The 21,259-nt window shown below is 33.7% G+C and overlaps 1 protein-coding gene across 15 annotated transcripts in view; it reads right to left on the reverse strand.

Moving 5' to 3' along the window:
* The window catches only part of PPFIA2 (PTPRF interacting protein alpha 2), a 516,856-nt gene that overhangs the window by 142,356 nt on the left and 353,241 nt on the right, over positions 1-21,259 (reverse strand). For all 15 annotated transcript variants that reach the window (XM_055236863.2, XM_055236852.2, XM_055236853.2 and 12 more), the window contains one exon: positions 7,805-7,921. In XM_055236863.2, coding sequence (XP_055092838.1) covers positions 7,805-7,921 — 117 coding nt within the window. The remainder of the gene's footprint in view (positions 1-7,804; positions 7,922-21,259) is intronic.

The following is a 21,259-nucleotide window of genomic DNA, read 5'->3' on the forward strand; positions in this document are numbered from 1 at the left end:
TTCATGAGAAATGATGAGATAGATAAATTCTACCAAAGTGAAAAAATACAATTAGGTCAACTGAGGAACTTCTGAATGAAAAACTTAAAAATTCTCCTGGCTTTGCTTAACAGATCACACAAAATGAAACAGAGGAAAAATAACTTATTCTTGTGTACATCACGAAAAGACAACAGATTCCTTGGCATAAAATGAACCCTCCAATTATGTTAATAAGATAAAGGTAAATGAACAAATTTCCAGTCAATCAGTCTTTTAAAGTCTTAAAGAAACTACCATCAGAGTGAACAGGCAAGCTACAGAATGGAAGAAAATTTCTGCAATCTACTCATCTGACAAAGGGCTAATATCCAGAATCTACAATGAACTCAAACAAATTTACAAGAAAAAAACAAACAACCCCATCAAAAAGTGGGTGAAGGACATGAACAGACACTTCTCAAAAGAAGACATTTATGCAGCCAAAAAACACATGAAAAAATGCTCATCATCACTGGCCATCAGAGAAATGCAAATCAAAACCACAATGAGATACCATCTCACACCAGTTAGAATGGCCATCATTAAAAAATCAGGAAACAACAGGTGCTGGAGAGGATGTGGAGAAATAGGAACACTTTTACACTGTTGGTGGGACTGTAAACTAGTTCAACCATTGTGGAAGTCAGTGTGGCGATTCCTCAGGGATCTAGAACTAGAAATACCATTTGACCCAGCCATCCCATTACTGGGTATATACCCAAAGGACTATAAATCATGCTGCTATAAAGACACATGCACACGTATGTTTGTTGCAGCACTATTCACGATAGCAAAGACTTGGAACACACCCAAATGTCCAACAATAATAGACTGGATTAAGAAAATGTGGCACATATACACCATGGAATACTATGCAGCCATAAAAAAGGATGAGTTCATGTCCTTTGTAGGGACATGGATGAAACTGGAAAACATCATTCTCAGTAAACTATCGCAAGGACAAAAAACCAAACACCGCATGTTCTCACTCATAGGTGGGAATTGAACAATGAGAACTCATGGACACAGGAAGGGGAGCATCACACTCTGGGGACTGTTGTGGGGTGGAGGAAGGGGGGAGGGACAGCATTAGGAGATACACCTAATGCTAAATGACGAGTTAATGGGTGCAGCAAACCAACAAAGCACATGGATACATATGTAACAAACCTGCACATTGTACACATGTACCCTAAAACCTAAAGTATAATAATAAAAAAATAAAATAAATAAAAAAAAAGTCTTTGGAAATATCCTTCTTCACAAAAAAAAAATTCTGAGTCCCTCAAATCCTAGCTAATATAAATGATACTTCTTATTGAAGACAGCAGAGTCAATTTCACTTCATCTTTCCGTCTAATAAGGTCTTAGTTAACACACAACAACCCAGTCACTGCACCCAGAGCGATTTGTTTTGAACCTAATGAGTTTCCACACAGCATTAGAAGACTTTTATTTTTGCCATTGCATATAGAAGATTCCAGACCTTTGGTATAACCAAAGGTCTTCCTCTCCAACTCAGCTTCTAGAAAATTGATACAACTTCATGTATATATGGATAAGCCATGGAAGATCCTAACCTTACTCTTTTGGTCCCTTTTCTAGCCAATCATTGAACCTCTGGACCAGTCTAGCCCATGTATATCTTTAGACCTGCTCTTTCCAAGTTGGCAAATTCATAAACCCCATTCAGTTTGGGGTTTCACTGCTTGACAATTCAATTGAAGAAAAAAGGAGAAACATTCAAGTTGTTATGTTTTGTAAGGAATTAGAATACAATATATGGGATCAATACACAGAAGAAAACATTCTGTGAGTGCAATCCATTTGTAAATAAGCCCACTTATAACTACTTTTGAGAGAGGGAATCAATAATGCATAAAATGAGCTACAGTTGACAAGACTGAATCTTTGAAAGAATGGTTGTTGGCAGTAGTTAACAGGTATTAGGGAATACATAAAAATGAACAAAATATAGTTAATATATTGAAGACATGCCTGTGGATGATGACTTTTAGTTAGAACTTAGTGAGAATCATTAAAAGAATGGAATTTGTGATAAATGATGTTTATTGGTATTTTAAAATAGGATGAGATATTGATAAGCCAAACTTTTAACTGGACAACTGACAGGTTTGCATGAGAGTGTGCAAATCTTCACACTATGATATCTCAATATTTCACAATAGCATGATGGAATGAAATCCTTTGTTTTCACTGAGGATCACATTGCTTGTAGAGCTATATTGGCTTGTTCTAAGTATCTATTTTTGTCATTGGTTGTTCATTCTAAAACAGCATTGTACTGCTAAAAGTCCACAAAACCCTTAATTTTGATAAAGGCACATCCCATATTCCATTTTTATCATTTTGGCTCAATATTCTTCAGGAACAATAGCTCTATAATGAAAATACTAGACAATTATTTATTAAATTTACCGATCTGAGGATTATTCTTGCCACTGATCCTTCATTTTGCTTTATGTACTTTTTTGTCCATAATTCTTTTATCTGACAAGAACTAAAGAACTGAAAACATGCAAACAAAAATCTATTTCTGATTTTACGTTTATTCAGCTTTCACATTTCCATATTACTGTAGCTTAAATTATCATGTTGCATTTTATTTAGAGAACAATCACGAATAAATGTCAGATTCAAAGAGGAGAGAAGAATAAGAGCAACAACTTAAAAAAGGAAGCCTTAACTTAGTTCACTTAGTAATTAAGCTCAAAGCTGGAATGATAAGCAAACAGGCCTGGGAGGCGAGAAGAGGCCAGCCAGCTTGGGAAGAACCTCACGTGACATGCCAAGGATGAGCCTCATTTGTTGTATGGTCATTGAAGGGTCAGTCAACTCCACTCTTCAATCTGTGAAGAACTAGTGTCTCAGTCACTAATACGTGACATGTATAAAAATTCACTGCATTTAGTTAAGTGTGACTACTGTTTTGTGAAAGTTTTTTCATATTGTTGACTCCTGGTACTTTTTCAGGCCTCAGTTCAAATCCCACCATCTTAAAAAGATCTCCGTCTTTAATGTCTTCACCACTCACCTTGTATGGGTCCCTTGATCATATCTATTCCCTTTTATACTGTGTATATTTGTTTACTGCCTGTACCCTCAACTGTCTTATTCATCATTATATTCCTACCACCTAGAATAGGGCCCATTTCTTAGCACCTTTAATAAGGTTGCCACTAAATATTTATTTGATTGAAAACACAGTATTAATAAATAGAATAAGCATTTATTGCTTGTATACAATATGCCTAAGATGATGTAATTCATTGAATACACTTTCTATTCTTACAACTCTGTAAGTTGGCAAGACTATTTTATCTGAAACTCAAGAGTCAGGCTTGTGTTAAAGGGTAAGGTTCATACAGCTGGTAGTTGGCAGAGATGGGAACTTCAAACAAATCGCTATTCCACATTGCCTCTCTGACACCCCTCAGTGAGGATTAATTAACCTTGTTATTAAACTCTAATATTATTTTTGATACCACAATATTTATCATGTTTTATGATATTAATTTGGGCATGTTTATTTCTCACTACAGATTCTTACCAAATTTATTACAGATTATATCTTCTGAATCTCTAACATATCTAATATTCTACTGATTCACATCAGTTAGCAAATATTTGCAGCTGAAAAAATAATTAGAAGTACAGATTATACAAGTAATGAGCATTATTATCTCCTTTATAAGAGTAACATGTTTACTTTTTAAAATTCACCAATTAACTTCCATCTAGAAAGAAATAGGAAAAAGTTATTACAGCCTGGTTCTGAAAAGGTGGAATTTAGTGTTCTGAAAATTTGTATTACCTGTGAATATTTATATTCTTCCCAAACAATCAGTTAAATTTAAGACCACACAAAAATATTTAAACTCGTTTCAGTTAAGTGTATTTTTTCTTTTAAAAAGGCTGATAATAATTACCAGACTTTTCCATGAATAATAAGGCCTGTTTCAGATTGTGTTTTTATGAGACTATTTTTGTCAACTATTTTGTCAACAGGGTTCTCAATCTACTGACATAAAACATCTTCTGTGGACTAATCACCCACTCTGACTGTGTAATTTAAGTAAATTAACTGCCCTAAACAAAGGGTAATCTTTCCGACTAGGATTTAGAAGTCACTTTCTTAGTTCTATTAGTATCTAACAATAGTTTTACATTTTTGTCCTGATCAACCACTTTTCAATTTACACACTAACACTACAGTCATCGTTGATAATCTGCCAAAATAGTAATTTCTTTTCTTTTGTTTGAATATACCTTTTTAAAAGTTCTCAATAAAAAAAAATAAGTATTAGGCTTTAAATTACAATCCTTTGACAATTTGTTTTATGGCATTAATATACCTTGAATAATCATGTCATGGAGGATGATTTTGATAAGAACAATGCTCTATAATATTATATGTGTGTAACTTGGTAGCATTTATATAAGGACAACGAAAATAATAATCAGGATGCTGTTTTATGTTTTATCAAAAAATGTCAGGTAAAAAAATGTGGTATAGCTGACCACAGTGGCTCACACCTGTAATTCCAGCACTTTGGGAGGCTGAGATGGGCAGATTGCTTGAGCTCAGGAGTTCAAGACCAGCCTGGGCAACATGGTGAAACTCTGTCTCTACAAAAAATATAAAAATTAGCCGGGCATGGTGGCTCATGCCACTAGTCTTAGCTACTTGGAACTTTGAGATGGGAGGATTGCTTGAGCCCAGGAGGAGGAGGTTGCAGTGAGCCTAGTTCATGCCACTGCACTACAGCCTGGACTGTCTCAAAAATATGTAAATAAAAATAAATAAACAAATGTGGCATAAATAAAACTTCTTATTACAACATTTTATTGGAACATCCTGAGAAATCAATCACAAGATTAATATAAATTGAAACACATTTACATATTTTTAAATTTAGACTAAATATATATGACATATTGTACATATTTTAGGTTCACACCAAAGGATATGGGCATGATATTATACATGATAATAATATATAATTATTCTAAAGCATTTAGAAATCACTGTTTTTGAAATTCAAGGAAGCTGAAAAAAGGAAATGAATACCAGTAATCATAATGTTTAAAAGCCTTTAGTTACACCAACACAAGAAGTGAATGACTTAGCATTGGCACACTATTTCTTTTCTCCACTGACTGAAATGCCTTCACTAAGAACTGGAAGTCAAAAAAAGTTAAAGACAATTGCTTTGGGTCACCAATGACTCAAAATCCTCCATATGTGCACTTATATCTGTGAAGATCAGTAGAGACAAATATCAATTATGCATGAATCCTCATCCTAATACTGTAACCAGTTCCGGAAAAATAATCTGTCATAAACTGTCTTACATTCTCTAATGTCTGCATATTCAAATAGTTAGTGGTTATATTGTTAGAGTAGGTAGTTAGGCAACCAATAGGTGATGGTCAGGTGGTTGTTAAACTCTCTCTGTAAAACAATTATTGGTTGCTGCCAGTACCAGGGAAGGCAGACTAATAAATAGAAAACATCTGAATCTGGTGATCAGCAGTTTCCAGATAAGATCTCAGGAGTTGGGCAAGTGGACTCAAGCATGTGCACTGAGAAGCAAAATGGCAGCATTTAACTGGTATAGGAATAGAACATTCGTCTAGGAACACTCAACTGGTAAGGAAAAAATGCCTCCAGTGAGCATGTATACCACATGTATACGACAGTATACAGTGAGCAGGTATACGACAGTAAACATGCTGTGCATGCGGCCCCTCCCAAATGCTGACAGGCCACCGTGCATGTAGACAGCCCACCCCAAGGGAAGAATCAGGGGAGAAGTACCACAACTCCAGAAGCATGCCAGTGTATAAAACCCCAATTGAGAGGTCAAATTGCACACTTGAATCTCTCAAGTTGCCCATTTGGCCCTTTTCCAGCTGTGCTTTATCTCCTCTTGTTCCTGCTCTAAAATATTCCTGCCCTGAAACTCGCCTTGGTCTCTCCCTTTGCCTTATGCCTCACAGTCAATTTCTTTCTTCTGAGAAAGCAAGAATTGAGGTTGCTGCAGACCTGTATGGATTTGCTGCTGCTAACAATACCTTGATGAAACAATATTTGAAAAAAATAGATATGTATGAGCATTCCCTGCCCTCCTCCTCCATAAGAAGAACGCTTTAAGTATGAAATAATCTGTTAGGGGATAAACAAAATCTGAAGTTGTTCATATCTGAGAAAGGTATATTTCTTCATTTCTGGACTAGATTAGCATAAATACAGCATTATTATAGAAAACAATAATTTGTAGCCTTCTATGAAAAAGACTAGATGGCCATAAAATCAATTTTTATAACCAGCCAATTGTGATTCTATAATTCTCTGAGGAGAGGTATACTACTAATAACATAATTAAAATGAAAGAGCAATATCAAATTATATGTTGGTTTCCTAAACTGAGTGCTGAGTGAAAATGCCTTATTAAAGAGCTTGGTGGTATATCTACTGAAGCAGTATCAGTTTATTTAGTTGAAGGAAAGATAAATAATGTTATTCTAATCTCAGATACAGCTGATGAAATACGTCAAAGTGTAGTTTATGTTTTATATTTAGTTTAAGATTTCTATAAAATACATGGATAAAGGCTAAATTCGTGGTCTTATATGAAGATCTGTTCATTCGTCAGCCACCAGAATTGAAGCTTCTTTCTGGAAATCCATCTGATTTACTTTATTTTGCTTTTCTACTTGAAGGAAGAAACATAAGAAGTCCCTCTATTTTTTCTAACCACATAAGTGAGGAAATGCTAAACTTAATTTATAGTAAGAATTCTAGTGCTATTTATTGTATTGTCCAGTCACTTGCTTCTTAATCGCTAGGTTTTAGAAACTCTTGACATTTTCAATTACAGCAATTTAGCCAGCTGATTCATGTGGTCTTCATTTAGGAGCTTAAGAATCCAAAGATATAACTTGTTACAGGCAAATGATTCTCCTGAGTTTCCAACACAGGATGTGTGAATGCCTCTATGTAATTTTCATCTGATTCTAGACCTACCAATAACTTACCTTCTTCCTCTTCTGTTGGAAAGAAGTGGTCCAGCATAGAAATCTTTTGTCTTTTGCTAGTGGAGCAACAGAGTGCTAGTTTCCTTGTGTGGGACTAAACTTCACCCAAAAGGAGAATCATTCCATTATAAAAAATGTAAAAGTCCTATGACTTCACATATCATTTTATGTTATCTCTCATTAACAAGAGTACTGCTGAGGCCTCAAACAATGCAAGAAAAATACTAATCAAATAAAAGATTACCAACAATTTTTGCAGTCATAAACAACAAATAAGTTACCAATTGTACATTCTATCACTTACAATTCAAAAGTGTTGTTTTGCACTTAAAATAGTCCTGCCTATATATATATATATATATATACATATATGCCATATATACACACACAATATGTGTATATGTACTTTAAATTGTATTCTTTATACATATTATAAATTCAATTCTATATAATTGAAATACTTTTAAGAGAATCAATTAAGAGCAGGTAAAAAATTCAAATATGTGTATATGCATACACACAACATATACACATACGTATTATATTTCAGAGAACCAAATAAGAACAAAAAATGAGAAAGGAAATCATCATAAACCTTGAACCTTTGACCAAAGAATCAACAACTACTAAAAAAAATGTTCATTATGTGGTTTTTATATTTCCTTCAAAATGATATAAGAAGTAAACATTTCCATGTAAGAGCATGTGGGGTGTGTCATACCTTTTCATGGACTTTCTGTCCAGGTTCCATCCCTTCAAGATGTTCTGACTCTGTGGATCCCTCGCTTGATGCCATTTTTCTTTGTATATGAACATTTTGTTCACGCAAGGCAACGATCTGCAAAATAAAAGCACTATGCCTTTAAAGTCTAAATAGAGGATAAAATATAAAAAGAAAATGAATTTACTTCAATGTGGTTAAGAACTAATGAACACTAACAAATAACCAGAAAGTGAACATTACATTTTACTGAATTATTATTCAAAATATATGTTTAAATGTAGGTCACCATTTTGAACAATATTTACAAAAATTCATAATATCTCTACTAAGAAGAGGTTAAAGCACTGTGAAATTTACCTGAGAAAATATTTTCTAGTTGGCAATGTATCTAAAATCAATGATACATTTGTATTCATGTGATGTTAATTCAGAAATTATTTTTTTAAATTAATTTGTAGGATATAATAAAAACGTTTTTTTGGCCTGCATTTTTAAAGTATACAAGAAACATAAATTAAAAGATTGAAGGTTAAAGACTAATTATGAGCACGGCAATTTTGCCTACATTGATAGCCCATCTGCAATTTAATATAAGCAGATACATAGCTGAACTTAAAAAAAATTTTTGTCATGCTGTCATAAGCATGTGTTAAATTTCCCTTATTATAATTTTAATGTCCATTATTTTACCAAATTTAGTTAATTTGCAAACACAAATTCAGAAAGCAGTTATTCTTGCAAACTTTCAGCTCAATTTTAATGACATAATTATTTCAATTAAAAAACAAATTCTCGGGTACTTATAGCATAAGTGATCCTAGTAATAGAGTGAAAAATAGTATTTCAGTCTTTTTAAAATGATGTTTTAAAATACATTTGCTAAATATATATATACATCACTTTGAAAATATTTTACATTATATTAATGATGTAACATATTTATTCCATGGCATATTTTATTGTATTATCAACTCAGATATTAGTCAATATTAGTTCTGGGAGAAATAAATGTACATAGTATTTAATGCACAATAAGATCTGAATAATATTAAACTTACATGTGGAAATTACAAGACCAACATGTCACAAGACGAATAATCATTAACTGAAAAAAACATGATACCAAGTGGTTGGGTGTTTGCCCTGCTACCTGACACTATTTCAATGCCATATTACCACCATGTGTCCATGACATCAATTGATCTAGCTATATGATCTCTGGTATTTGAGCATTTGGTATATCCTTCTCTAGGTATATGTTCTTCTCTCTTGTATAACTGTAAACAACAAATAATTGGCTCCCTCACACTTACTCTTGTCCATCTACAATCTATTATCCACGAAACAGCCAGGTACACCTTTCAAACTTAAATTAGATTGTGTAACCCCTCAGCTTTCTAAAAAAACTAATGTTTGGCCCAGCGCAGCAGCTCACGCCTGTAATTCTGGCACTTTGGGAGGCCAAGGTCGCCAGATCACTTGAGGTCAGGAGTTCGTGACCAGCCTGGCCAACTGGTGAAACCTGTCTCTACTAAAAATATAAAAATTAGCCAGGCGTGGTGGTGGGCGCCTATAATCCCAGCCACTCAGGAGGCTGAGCCAGGAGAATCCCTTGAACCTGGGAGGCAGAGATCGCAGTGAGCCGAGATTGTGCCACTGCACTCCAGCCTGGGCAACAGTGCGAGACTCTGTCTTAAAATAAAATAAAATAAAATAAAATAATTTAATTTAATTAAAAAAAACCTAATGTTTTCCCAGCTTATTTAGCCAAAATTTAAACTTCTTAACAAGGTCTATACTGTCCTACTTGAGCCCTTTGCTTCAGCAACACTAGCCTCCTTTCCATTCTCAAACATACCTGATTCTTTCTTACACAAAAGTGAGGAATTTGATGATCTTCCTGTCTAAAACATTCTTCCTCTGCTATCACAGGGGACACAATCCCAGCTTTAAAAACAGCTGAAATACAACTCCTCAGAGTGAACGTGTCTTGTCATCAAACACTTTTTACAATATATCCCTATGTATTTTTGTGCATGTAGCACTCATTAAAGTTTATTATTCAATTTCTCCACTTCCTCATTTGCTTATTTATTTAGCTAGCACAAGTCCTAATAATATCTCCTGAGAAAATAATTTTCAAAAGAATCCTTCATTGAAAACAGCATTTTCATACGAAGTAGCACATCAAATTATTATGTGCAGGGTATTCACTAAAAATGTATTGAATTAAATAATACATGGATATGGGAAAACAAAGAATCTAAACCTAATTAATTCAAAAAATAACAAAAGATAAAGATTTGGAGTGTACACAAAACTTCAGAAACATTCTTTTCACTTTAGTAAACATGGAAATAGATTATATCAAAGGAATGGCAAGAAGAATAAAATAGCTCCTAGATATATCATTTTTATGTTACAGTCTTAACATGTTGCGTTTTGCATAAATATTATGTTACAATTGATACATGAGATTTTATGAATTACAAATTTTAAAATATTCAAGTATCATTTGTTGACATTCCACTAAGAAAACACCTATGACTAACAGAAATGCTAATACAAAGTACCAGGCCATTTAAAAATTATATGCTTTGTTCTATTATTAATCTACTCAGAAGTGAAGGGAGACATTTAAAAAATATTTGAAGAACAAATTTAACTCTCAGCTTACAGATTAGCTTACATTTGTTTAATAAACAGATGACTTTCAAATATGTCCTGGTGCCTGAAATAAAGCAGGCCATCTATAAAAGTTTATTGAATGAATCAGTGAAAAGATGAATTAATATCCCTATTAAAAATAATCAAAAAATCAAATTCATTCAGAAAAAAAGTACGAATATAATTGAGCCACTGTGATTTTTAAAATTCTAAACTTCAAGTTTGCTACAATGTATACATGACAATTATTTCCAAAAATGACATAATTTTCAACCATTAACATGAAACTTTGTTTTGTAAAAATGAATCAAGTCTAAAAATGTTGGCTCTTGATACAGAAGAACAAATGTGACATATTCTATATTCTCTACCAGTGTAATATGCTATTTTCTCCAATAACAAATTATCCTGGGTAGTTATGAAACCAAAGCTTCAGCACCTGATTTAATTGTAGGTGTTAATAAGTGGATGATTTTTGACACTGGGGAAAGGGGGAAAGTTAGTAGTTCTCTTTTAAAAATTCACCTTTGGGTGTTAAGCATTTTCTTCAACCTGTTTTAAAGAGTGAAGAGGTCACCAATAAATCACTGGAGCCTAAGGTAGTACAGACTTCATTAGGAAATTCTCTTACCTGGTTTGAGAAGTGAACACAAGAGATGGTTAGGGAACCAGCTAGACAATAAATAGAATGAAAAGAAGCTAATGGTTTCAAAATATTCCCTAGGCTCTCACTGAGAGGGAATGTTGTCAGAGGGAGGGCCCAAGCAATTTGCCTACAAGAAAACTAACGTAGGTCTGAATGCCTCACCACTAAACAACATGGCCTACTTGCTATGGTTTAAATGTTCCCTCCAAAACTTATGTTGAAATGTAATTGCCTTTGTAATGGTATTAAGAGGTGGGACCTTTAACAGGTTTTTAGGGCATGAGGGCTTTGCTCTCATAAACGGATTAAAGCTGTTATCTCTGGAGTGGTTTATCTATCATTGGAGTGGGTTCTGGATAAAAGGATGGAGTTTGCCCCTCATCCTCTCTCTGTATCATCTCACATGCTTTTATGTCGTCCATCCTTCTACTATGGGATAAGGCATCATAAAAACTCATGCCAGATGCCAGTGTCATGCCTTGGACTTCCCAGCCTCCAGAACTTTCAGAAATAAATTTATTTTCTTTAAAAATCATCCAGTCTGTGATATTCTGTTATAGCAACACAAAACAGACTAAGACACTACTCCAAATATGATTACATGTTGAGTAGGAGGAACCACTTATGTACAAGCCCTGTTGTTTACCCAGTTCTTATATAACTGTACTGAAAAACCCACTATGTACAAGCACTGTGCTGAACTATTTTCATCTGCAAAGGGGGTATGATTCATATTTAACAAATGATCAGATTAAGATAAAGAAAGATTAATGAAGAGAACTGCTGTGGTTTGAATATATGCCCTCCTCCAACCCCCAACATTTGTATGTTGAAACCTAGGGCCCAATGTGATAGTTCTGAGAGGCAAGGTCTTTAGGAGACGATAAACGGAATTAGTACCAATATAAAAGGCCTCAAGGGTACTAGCTAATTAAGCCTTTTGCCAGCCACCTTCTGCCACGTGAGGACGCATTGTTCAGGGTGCCATAATGGAAGTAGAAGGCAGTCCTTCCAAATCTGCTGATGCCTTGATGTTTGACTTTCCTGTCTCCACAACTGTGATACATATATTTCTATTGTCCATAAATTATGCAGTCTCAGACATTTTGTCACAGCAGCACAGATGGACTAAGAAGTAAGAGTCAAATAAAACTTTTAACTCCGTATCCTTATACTTCCTAATTTGTAACATTGGCTCAAATGGCTCCACTTTTACATTTGCGGTATACTAAATCAGAAGTTAATAGCGGGCTGGGATAGGAAGCATAAACATTTTATTTCCAAGGGTTGACATCCTTGCTGGAATCCTTTGTATGTCATTAAGATTGGATGCTTCCCTGGACAGATTCATATGGAGGCAAAGTTTTGCATATATTTTCAGTGAGTTAGCAACCCACTGAAGGCTCATGGAACTCTGTTCAAGATAAATATTTCACAACTGTTTTTACTGTTCAATCACCATTTATCAAGTGTCTGTTGACATTTGCTTTTAGGTATCCCTTCACATTTCTTTTGATAATAACATCCTATATTTTCACTGGAGACTTTTCCTTTCTTATTCTAATACCACAGAGACTGTCAATCAAGGAACCAAGAGCCCATGGCAAATGGGTGTGCACATGATGCAAGCCAGGGAAATCAGAATATTATTACTTTACATGTTTCTGGCTGAGCTATGGGAAACGATTCTATCTACTAAGGAAGGTAAGCTGGTAGAATATGAATGGGGTACTCTTTGGCATTAATTCCTATTCATGCAGAAAACTCATGGAAGAGATAAGGCCCTAACAAATTGCTTCTGGTCCTGATTCTAGGCATCCTTAAATCATTCCTACCCTTGGCATTTTAGTAATATGAGCCAAGCCCCAAATTTCCCCTTTTGTGCCCAAACTCATTTGAAATGGTTTTCTGTCACTTGCAACTAAAAGTAACTTGCAAATGCAGCAGGAAACATGGAAGACAATACAGAGCATGCAATATCTAAGTGAGGATTTTGGAGAACGGCTAAGAATTTACCAGACAGACATGGCAGAAGACTTTTTTAGGTGTGTAGAAGATCACAGGCATTTTGTGTTTCTACTACTTTGTGTTCCTAGCACTGTAAGTTGTTTTATATTCCTGTGGCAAAAGGTACCTGGAAAAAATTGGAGGAATGATGGGACTAGCAAAGCTAATGTGCTTCAACTAAATCTCAGGCATCTGTGTGTTTTTTCTCTGGCTTATTGCTTTGTCTTGATCCTTATTTGTGTTTTCTGGTTTCTCATAAGCTTATAACAGACTGACCCATCCCTTCTAGGCACTCTCAAACACATTATATTTTCAAGCCAATCTTCTAGGTTTCATTCATATCCTTGTCTCTGTCAGGTTGATTTTGGCTCTGACAAGCTCTGCCCTACACAATAGACAACTGGTAGTCTTGCGGTTGGGCCTCCAGTCTGCAAAATTCCTTAGCCCTCATTTTTTTTTTCTACCAGCTTGAACACTACTACGTCTTGCAACAGACCCTCTTCTAGCTCCTTGCCTGTGAACAACTGTTTTTCTTTGATATTCTGGAGAGATTCATTTATTTCAAAAATATTCATTCAGCACTGATGACATACCAGGTGTTAGGGAAACAAAGAGGGGAAAAGGCAGAAATCCTTCCTAATGGAAATTGTACTCTCATTGGGGAAAATAAGTTATAAACAAAAATAAGTAGAGCATATTTTTAAATGGTGATAACAGAAAAGGGAAAATCAAACCAAGTGAGGAATGCTGTGAGGTATAATTTGATTACAAATTAGGTGATTTCTGAGTATGGGTTTGAGGACAAGAGGGAACAGCAATGTGGATATCTGGGAGAATAACTTTCTAGAAAATGTAAATAATTATTGAAAACAAATATTGAGATTTATTACAATATTTCAGGGAGTTCTTTCAATGATACAAAATGTCCTCCTTAAAAGAGAGGTAAAAAATCAGTGCAAGTTGATACCCTGGAAACTTAAGGAAACATGTTATCATGAAGAAAATGTGATTTGGGAGAAAATAACAAAGACTATTAAGTATTTTTTTATTCCAAAATTTTAGAATTTCTTGAGGGTTTAATAAATATTAATACATTTATTCAACAAATATTCATTTGATCACTGTTCTAAGTATCACAAAATACTGGGAAAAATGCAGTTTCCTTCTCTTGTGGAGATTAAACTCACATTAAGGAGGCAAAATAAAAGGAAGCAGTAAGACTACAATAACAAAATAGCGATTATTTATTGAGCTCTTATAATGTGCCAGAAACTGTGCTAAGTACATTATATAAATTAGCTTCTTTTCATAAACTTTGCATCTCTATTATCCTTTCTTTCCAGGTTTGAGATTTCTCGGTATCAGACCCTGAGACTATTATATTTAATGGCAACAACCACAATTGCTTTTGCACCAACCTAATAGTAATCAGGTACAAGTAGTTTGAAAGGTGATTCCTGGAAGTGAAACATACCTTAAATATGCTTGAAAAGCTGAGGATGAGTCCTGGCCCATGTAAATGTTGCTGGTTGTACTATCTTGTACAAGCTATTTAACCTCAAGTTCAGGTTCTTCTTATATCAAATGGAGGGCAAATAATATCTACTTTATATTGTATTTGTTTGTAAAATACTTAGTCAAATTTGATGTACATTAAACACTTGTTATATAATGACAATGACAATAATGAATTGACTTCCACTTGCCTCTTCAATTTTATCTTTTTATTCATATTGCGTGCTCTAGCTTACTGAAAGGCTTGCATCACACATATAAAAAGTCCCGTCGTGGCTGTGAGGTTTTATATTCACCTGGGAAACCTTTGCTCCTCTTTAACTGCCTCTTAGTCACTTAGTTTTTTAAGTCTTCCAGATGAATTAGGGGACAATATCTTCCCAAGGAGTTACAGAATTCCTTAGTAATCTTCAGTAACTCATGTCATGCAAGTGATTACTCTATCACAACTGGATGTTAGTTTTCTCACCAACCATTTTGACACAGTGCCTTGAGACTAGAAACTGTTTCTGATTCATTACTATTCTCAGTTCTTAGAACACTGACTGACAAACAGGAGGCATTCTAGAAATATTTGTAGAATGTCAAATGATGGCAGGCTATATGAATGAAAAAAAAGCCTATGAGGAGAGGAATATAAGAACTTGAAGGTCTTTCAAATGTTCATATTATAGGCTTCAAGGTTAAAAAGGATTCTGGGTAGAGCTCATTGGGGAAATAAAGAAATAAAAGAATGGGAAATACTGCAATGGCTTTGTAGGAAAGTCACTGCTCTAGAATGAGGAGGCAGATAAAATAGAAGGCAAAAGCAACTGTAAAGGAGGGTAGCAGCAGGATCATGAAAGGGCAGTTTAATGAAAGTCATCAAGAGATGTTTTGTAAACTCAAAGTAATAGGCAATTTCATTGTGTCTTAAAATATAATATTAAAATGTATTTACAAGTATACTGCAGCTTAGGTAATATGATTCACATGCATTGAAGCACTTTGTGTATTTGCTTTAGATTTAGAATGAATTGGTGTTTGCGGACAGAAAAATGGAATTCTAAGAGTATCTAAGAAACTAATTTCTGCCAACAGAATTCTCCAATAAAAAAGGAAAAGCAATGCAAATTGATTTAGTTTTCACTTCATTTTCCTTTATCTTTCTGAAATATTAATATACACGAAGAAATGGGAGTTGAGAAATTAAATTTCTAATTAAGAACTTCTAGCTATAATAATAGCTATGTCTTGAATATTTATTACATGCCCCATATGATATAAACCAATTTACATACATTACCTCATTTAATCTTTCTAGTAACCTTGTAAATTTGGTATTTTTATTTTTATTTTACAAATGAGGCAACTAACACAGAAGAAATATGTAATATACTCGAAGTTATACAGAAAAAGGCACAACAGAGTGATTTCTGAGTCACGTCTGATTCCTTCAAAACGTTTTAAAAATATTATGCTGTAATGCCTTTTGGTAATCAGTGAAATGATTCATTGCATACACAATTTAAATATTTATCAAGGTCAGGACTACAAGTCTGTGGTCTGATTGCAGGGGGCTTTTCCTGCCCTGCGTTGGCAAACAATTTAGAAGATGTCTTCAAAAACATTTAAAAGGTGTCTTAATATATTCTCCAAAATAAAAAAAAAGTCATGGTTTTTACCTTACTGATTATTTTCATTTATAACTCTTATATAGCATAAGCACTTGAACTTATCCTGAAAAAAATTTAACTACTTTTTAAAATAAACTACATCTACATAAAATCTTTCATGCTATTTCTACAGGGATTTTCATTCTCATGTTTTTAAATTAATATTTGTCTCTACTTATTCAACAGCTTCCAGATAGTGCCCACATCTAATTAACAAAGATTCTTTTCATCTATTTTTATCCCAAATTCAATGAACAATTCCAAGGGTGACACTGAAGTCTCACTACACCAACACATAATTTGCTTCTACACAGATACTTACTCTACTTCTAGCTGAATTCCATGCTTAGATTATAATGAAGTTGAAACACACACACAAACAACAAGAAAAAACTAGTAAAACAGTAGGGATTTACAATTTAAACTTCGGCCAGGCGCGGTGGCTCACGCTTGTAATCCCAGCACTTTGGGAGGCCGAGGCGGGCGGATCACGAGGTCAGAAGATCGAGACCACGGTGAAACCCCGTCTCCACTAAAAATACAAAAAATTAGCCGGGCGTGGTGGCGGGCACCTGTAGTCCCAGCTACTCGGAGAGGCTGAGGCAGGAGAATGGCATGAACCCGGGAAGCGGAGCTTGCAGTGAGCCGAGATTGCGCCACTGCACTCCAGCCTGGGCGACAGAGCGAGACTCCGTCTCAAAAAAAAAAAAAAATAAAAAAAAAATAAAAATACAATTTAAACTTAAGCAACTTTCAGTCACAATAGTTTGCATTTGTGTTGCTATTTATTAATTTGGAAACCACAAAGGTTGAAACACTTATTTAAATAGAATTAAGAAATTCAAGCCAGTAACTATTTCCTTTTCTAGCTCTGTGTTTGGAAATAAGATTTATAAGCATCACTGAAGCATGTTAAAACCAATGGAGAGCAACTTCATGTAGTCTGTGCAGTTTGATCAGCTTGCGTGTAACAGTCAATTTAAATGGTTTTCATTAACCATGGGCAGATTTTGAAAGCTTGTGAAACGGAACTGTTCCAGTGAATAATCAAATTGCTTTGAGGTGAGAATCAGAGTTTGCATTGTGAGAATTTATCTTGGTTCAGGTAAAAAAAAAAAAAAAAGTTTTGTAAGAATTTTTACTACATACAATACTTCCACTCAGTCAACTAATATTTATTGGATGAATAAGAATATTCTACATTTCTTTATTTTAAACTTCCCATCCCAAATTTTGCTGACTAGTACTCCCAATTCCTATACAGATCAATTACCTAAGTGCTAAAATTTAAATGCACATTACCAGTAAGTTTCTGGTGGCCTTTTAACTGAAAATTCATCATATAAAAAGTACATAAAGTTGGCTATTTCCAAATTTTACATCTAAACTAGTCTTTCTTATATCTAAATACATAAGGAATTCAAGCTCAGTTAGTTTCTAATGATTAAAATATCCTCTTTAAATTAATATTTAAAGGTTTTTTTTAAAAGAAATCTTCCTAAAACAATAACTGGAATGCAAAACTGTTATTTTTAGTTTTAAGTTTAAAACAGAATGATTCCAATAGCAAAAAAAAAAAAAAAAAAAAAAATCAAATGTATTCTTAGGTAGAATGTTTTGTTTTTTTGCAGGTGATGTTTACGTTATCCATTTAACTTAGAATTATAATATTCAACAATAGTAATTTTGACAATAGCTATACTTTGTCATTGTTATTAACATGTAATTCTAATGAAAATTACAACTTTGTGCTAACATCTCTTTTATTTTTGTCTAATCAGTATTTCAGTCTATACATTTTCTGATGCTTGATAATGCATCATTTATTTTGACCATCTACGTAATTCCCTAATAATTAAAATGATAATAAAATAAAATACTAGCATCTTCATTAGAGGCATGTAAACGGCTACAGAATATACAAAACAACTTATATTGGTCAGAAGAATTAGTGGACATTGTTAAGGCACAAGACTGCTATTTTGCTAGGTTAGCAATTAAGAGTGGCATAATACAGAAGAATAGTAAGAAAAATAGCCAAAGAAGTTGTTAATACAGGAAAGTGAAGGAATTTGTCTAGAGAATGAAAGTGAACACCAATTTCTAAACAGTTTTTCAAAAGTGTTAGTGGTAGGAAAACACATTCTTAACCACTTGCATGTATCACTGCATGAAAGCAAGACTCAATTTAGAATATATATAAGCAAATAAATAAATAAGGAAGGGTAGAGAGTGTTCATTAAGGTAAACAACACTGAGAAGTGCACTGCCAAAGATAAAGAAACTGCAATAATTCCGCGTTGAGTGCTGACAGTATTGGCAGTAATTGCGTTAAAAGCTTTGAATTTCATAAAGAAAATATGGCGAAATCTCCATCACCAAGGAAGATGCTATTGCTAATAACTTCTCACCTCCTTGAACAAGACAGAAAAATCCTATTCAAAAAGGGAAATAGGTGTCTCGCAGTGAAAACAGCAAACAGAACTTACTGAAGGTATTGATTATTATAAAGTACTTCTTTGTACAGAATGGAGGCTGTCTTGATTCATACTTGTTCCTCACAATCACTGCCACAGGGCTCTTTGCCCTCTAAAGTCAGAGGTATCAAAATCTGCTAACTTGGTTTAGCTTCAGCTAAGGGCATAAATGACAACTGACTGCAGTAATTAATTATCTCCCCAACTACAATAAAAAGGGAAAGCAACATTAAAGATACTGAGTTAGGCTGAGAAGAGAGTGAATGCAAACTAAATAATCCAATGTGTGCGTACATGATCATTTTACAAAGCAGGAAACATGCTCTGTGAATGAGAGTATTTATTTTCAAAAGTCTCAATAAATATTCATTTTTAAATAAAATGAAATGTTAACATATGACTAAAAGTTTATATTTCATTTACTTTATGTATGCTAAGAAATATAAAAATACTTTGAGCAAACACTGTTAATAGTGTTAAATTTAAAAAGATAAATCTACACTATTCTAATCATGTCTTTGTCTTCTGTTTATTCAAGTGTATTCCATTTGCCTTCGGGAATATTTGAATGTTTTAGAACTAACATTCTGCTTTAATAATCCAAACACACTATAATTCCAACAATTTGAGTCTTTTAAAATGTTACACTGAAATGAATCTCTCTGAAGATGGACTTATTGATTTCTATATTCTTCTTCTAGCATCATGAAATTTGACCTCTTCAGCCATGCATGGTTAACACTTGTAAGTACACATGTGCTTTTTTTGTTTTTTCTCCAATCATGGCAAAAGTGTCAAAATTATAGGCTGTGTCCTAGATCTATTATTTTAGTTCTATTATGGCAAAGAAGAGAGTTTTAAGGAAAAGAAAAGCGTTTCAAAGTGTTTGAAAAGTGCTTGAAAAAAATGTAGAAGGCAGAAACAATATTCATTAGTCAATCTTGCATATAACAAAGCAAGCCAGGGCAATAAAAAGGATTTATTCATTTAGTTACTTTCTTAGAAATAACAAAAGCATACTAAACCCATTGTTCTGGCCAATTCCTTTTAAAGTAATCCATCTACTTGAGTTCTAATGGTAATTATCATGTTACATTTATCTGTACCCATTTCCATTTTATTTTTATGTGATCTTTGAATGTGCACATATCAAAACATGTCAGTATGAGAAGGAAGCAGAACTTATGTGGTCTTTACACCCTTACTATTATGAATAAAGAAAATGAGGTTTACAGAGAATCAGTGATAATTCTATTCCCGTCTCCAATAAATTGCCATCTAGTCAGTCTCACTGTAGACAGGACACTCTGCCTCCTTAAATCTCAGTTCAATTATCTTTAAAGGAGATAGATAGTATCATATCTAAAAAGACCACAATGACATTACCAAAATCAATAATAATCATATTTACTGAAAGACTCTTTATGCCAACCACAGTTTTATGTTGTTTGCATGTATTAATTCTTTTAAACCTCACAACATCATTGTAAGTTATTATTATGGTTGAGCTAATTAAGGCAAAAAGAAAAAGGAAATTGCCTGTGGTTACAAAGCTAGTGAATAGCAGGATGACTTAGGGAGAAAGTAAGTTTCACTGGGTGGGCGTTATAGCTCCTCTTTGGAGTAGGTTTGCTTCTTTCCTTTCTTGTCTTCAGCCTTCTATTTCCAGAGTAGAATATATTTACTGCAACCAAGTAAATATTCTATTTAGAATAAAGGATTTTTTTACTTACCACTTTTCCTTACTTGCCAACGCTAATTTCTAACCACTCAAAGCTATCCACTTTACATAGAATATGTCATACTTTTATTGCTCCTTATTTCTGTTTTTGTCAGACCTGCAAGCTAAAAATTGTTTTGACATTTTTGAATGGTTGAAAAACATTAAAAGAGAATAATATTGTGTAAATTATAAGAAATTCACTTTTCAGTGTCCATGAATAAATTTTAATTGGAAATGGCCAAACTCATTTGTTTACATATTGTCTATGATTGTTTTCACTCCACAATGGTAGAGTAGCTGTGACAGAGACCATCTGGCTCATAAAGCCAAAAATATTTACTAGTTGGACTTTTACAGAAGTTTGCTGATACCTGGTCTAGTGGTTCTTGTCTATCTCTTTAAGGAAAAAAAAAAAAAACTGTTCAAATGGATACAGTTAAAGTTAGAACTATAAAATTCCTGATTTTTAGGTTTATACATTGTTTCTAATTTCTTTCACAGAAGTACAAAGAAAAAATTACCCCTGAAAATGAAATTATTTGATAGTGATAATGTGTTTTTCACATGCTATTTTGTCTACTCATATCTAAATAGTAGAGATTCAGATAATATAATGATGTTGGTTAATATTAAAATGGAAACAGTTGAGAGAACCCAGAAAAAAAAAAAAACAGTTTAAAATTAAATGTCAATTGAATTTGCAATATTCTCCTTCTATAGGGGTGAAATTTATTTCATTGAATTTATCAGTACATAAAAATA

This window comes from Symphalangus syndactylus, chromosome 13, assembly GCF_028878055.3.
Source record: "Symphalangus syndactylus isolate Jambi chromosome 13, NHGRI_mSymSyn1-v2.1_pri, whole genome shotgun sequence".
NCBI classification, from domain to species: Eukaryota; Metazoa; Chordata; class Mammalia; order Primates; family Hylobatidae; genus Symphalangus; species Symphalangus syndactylus.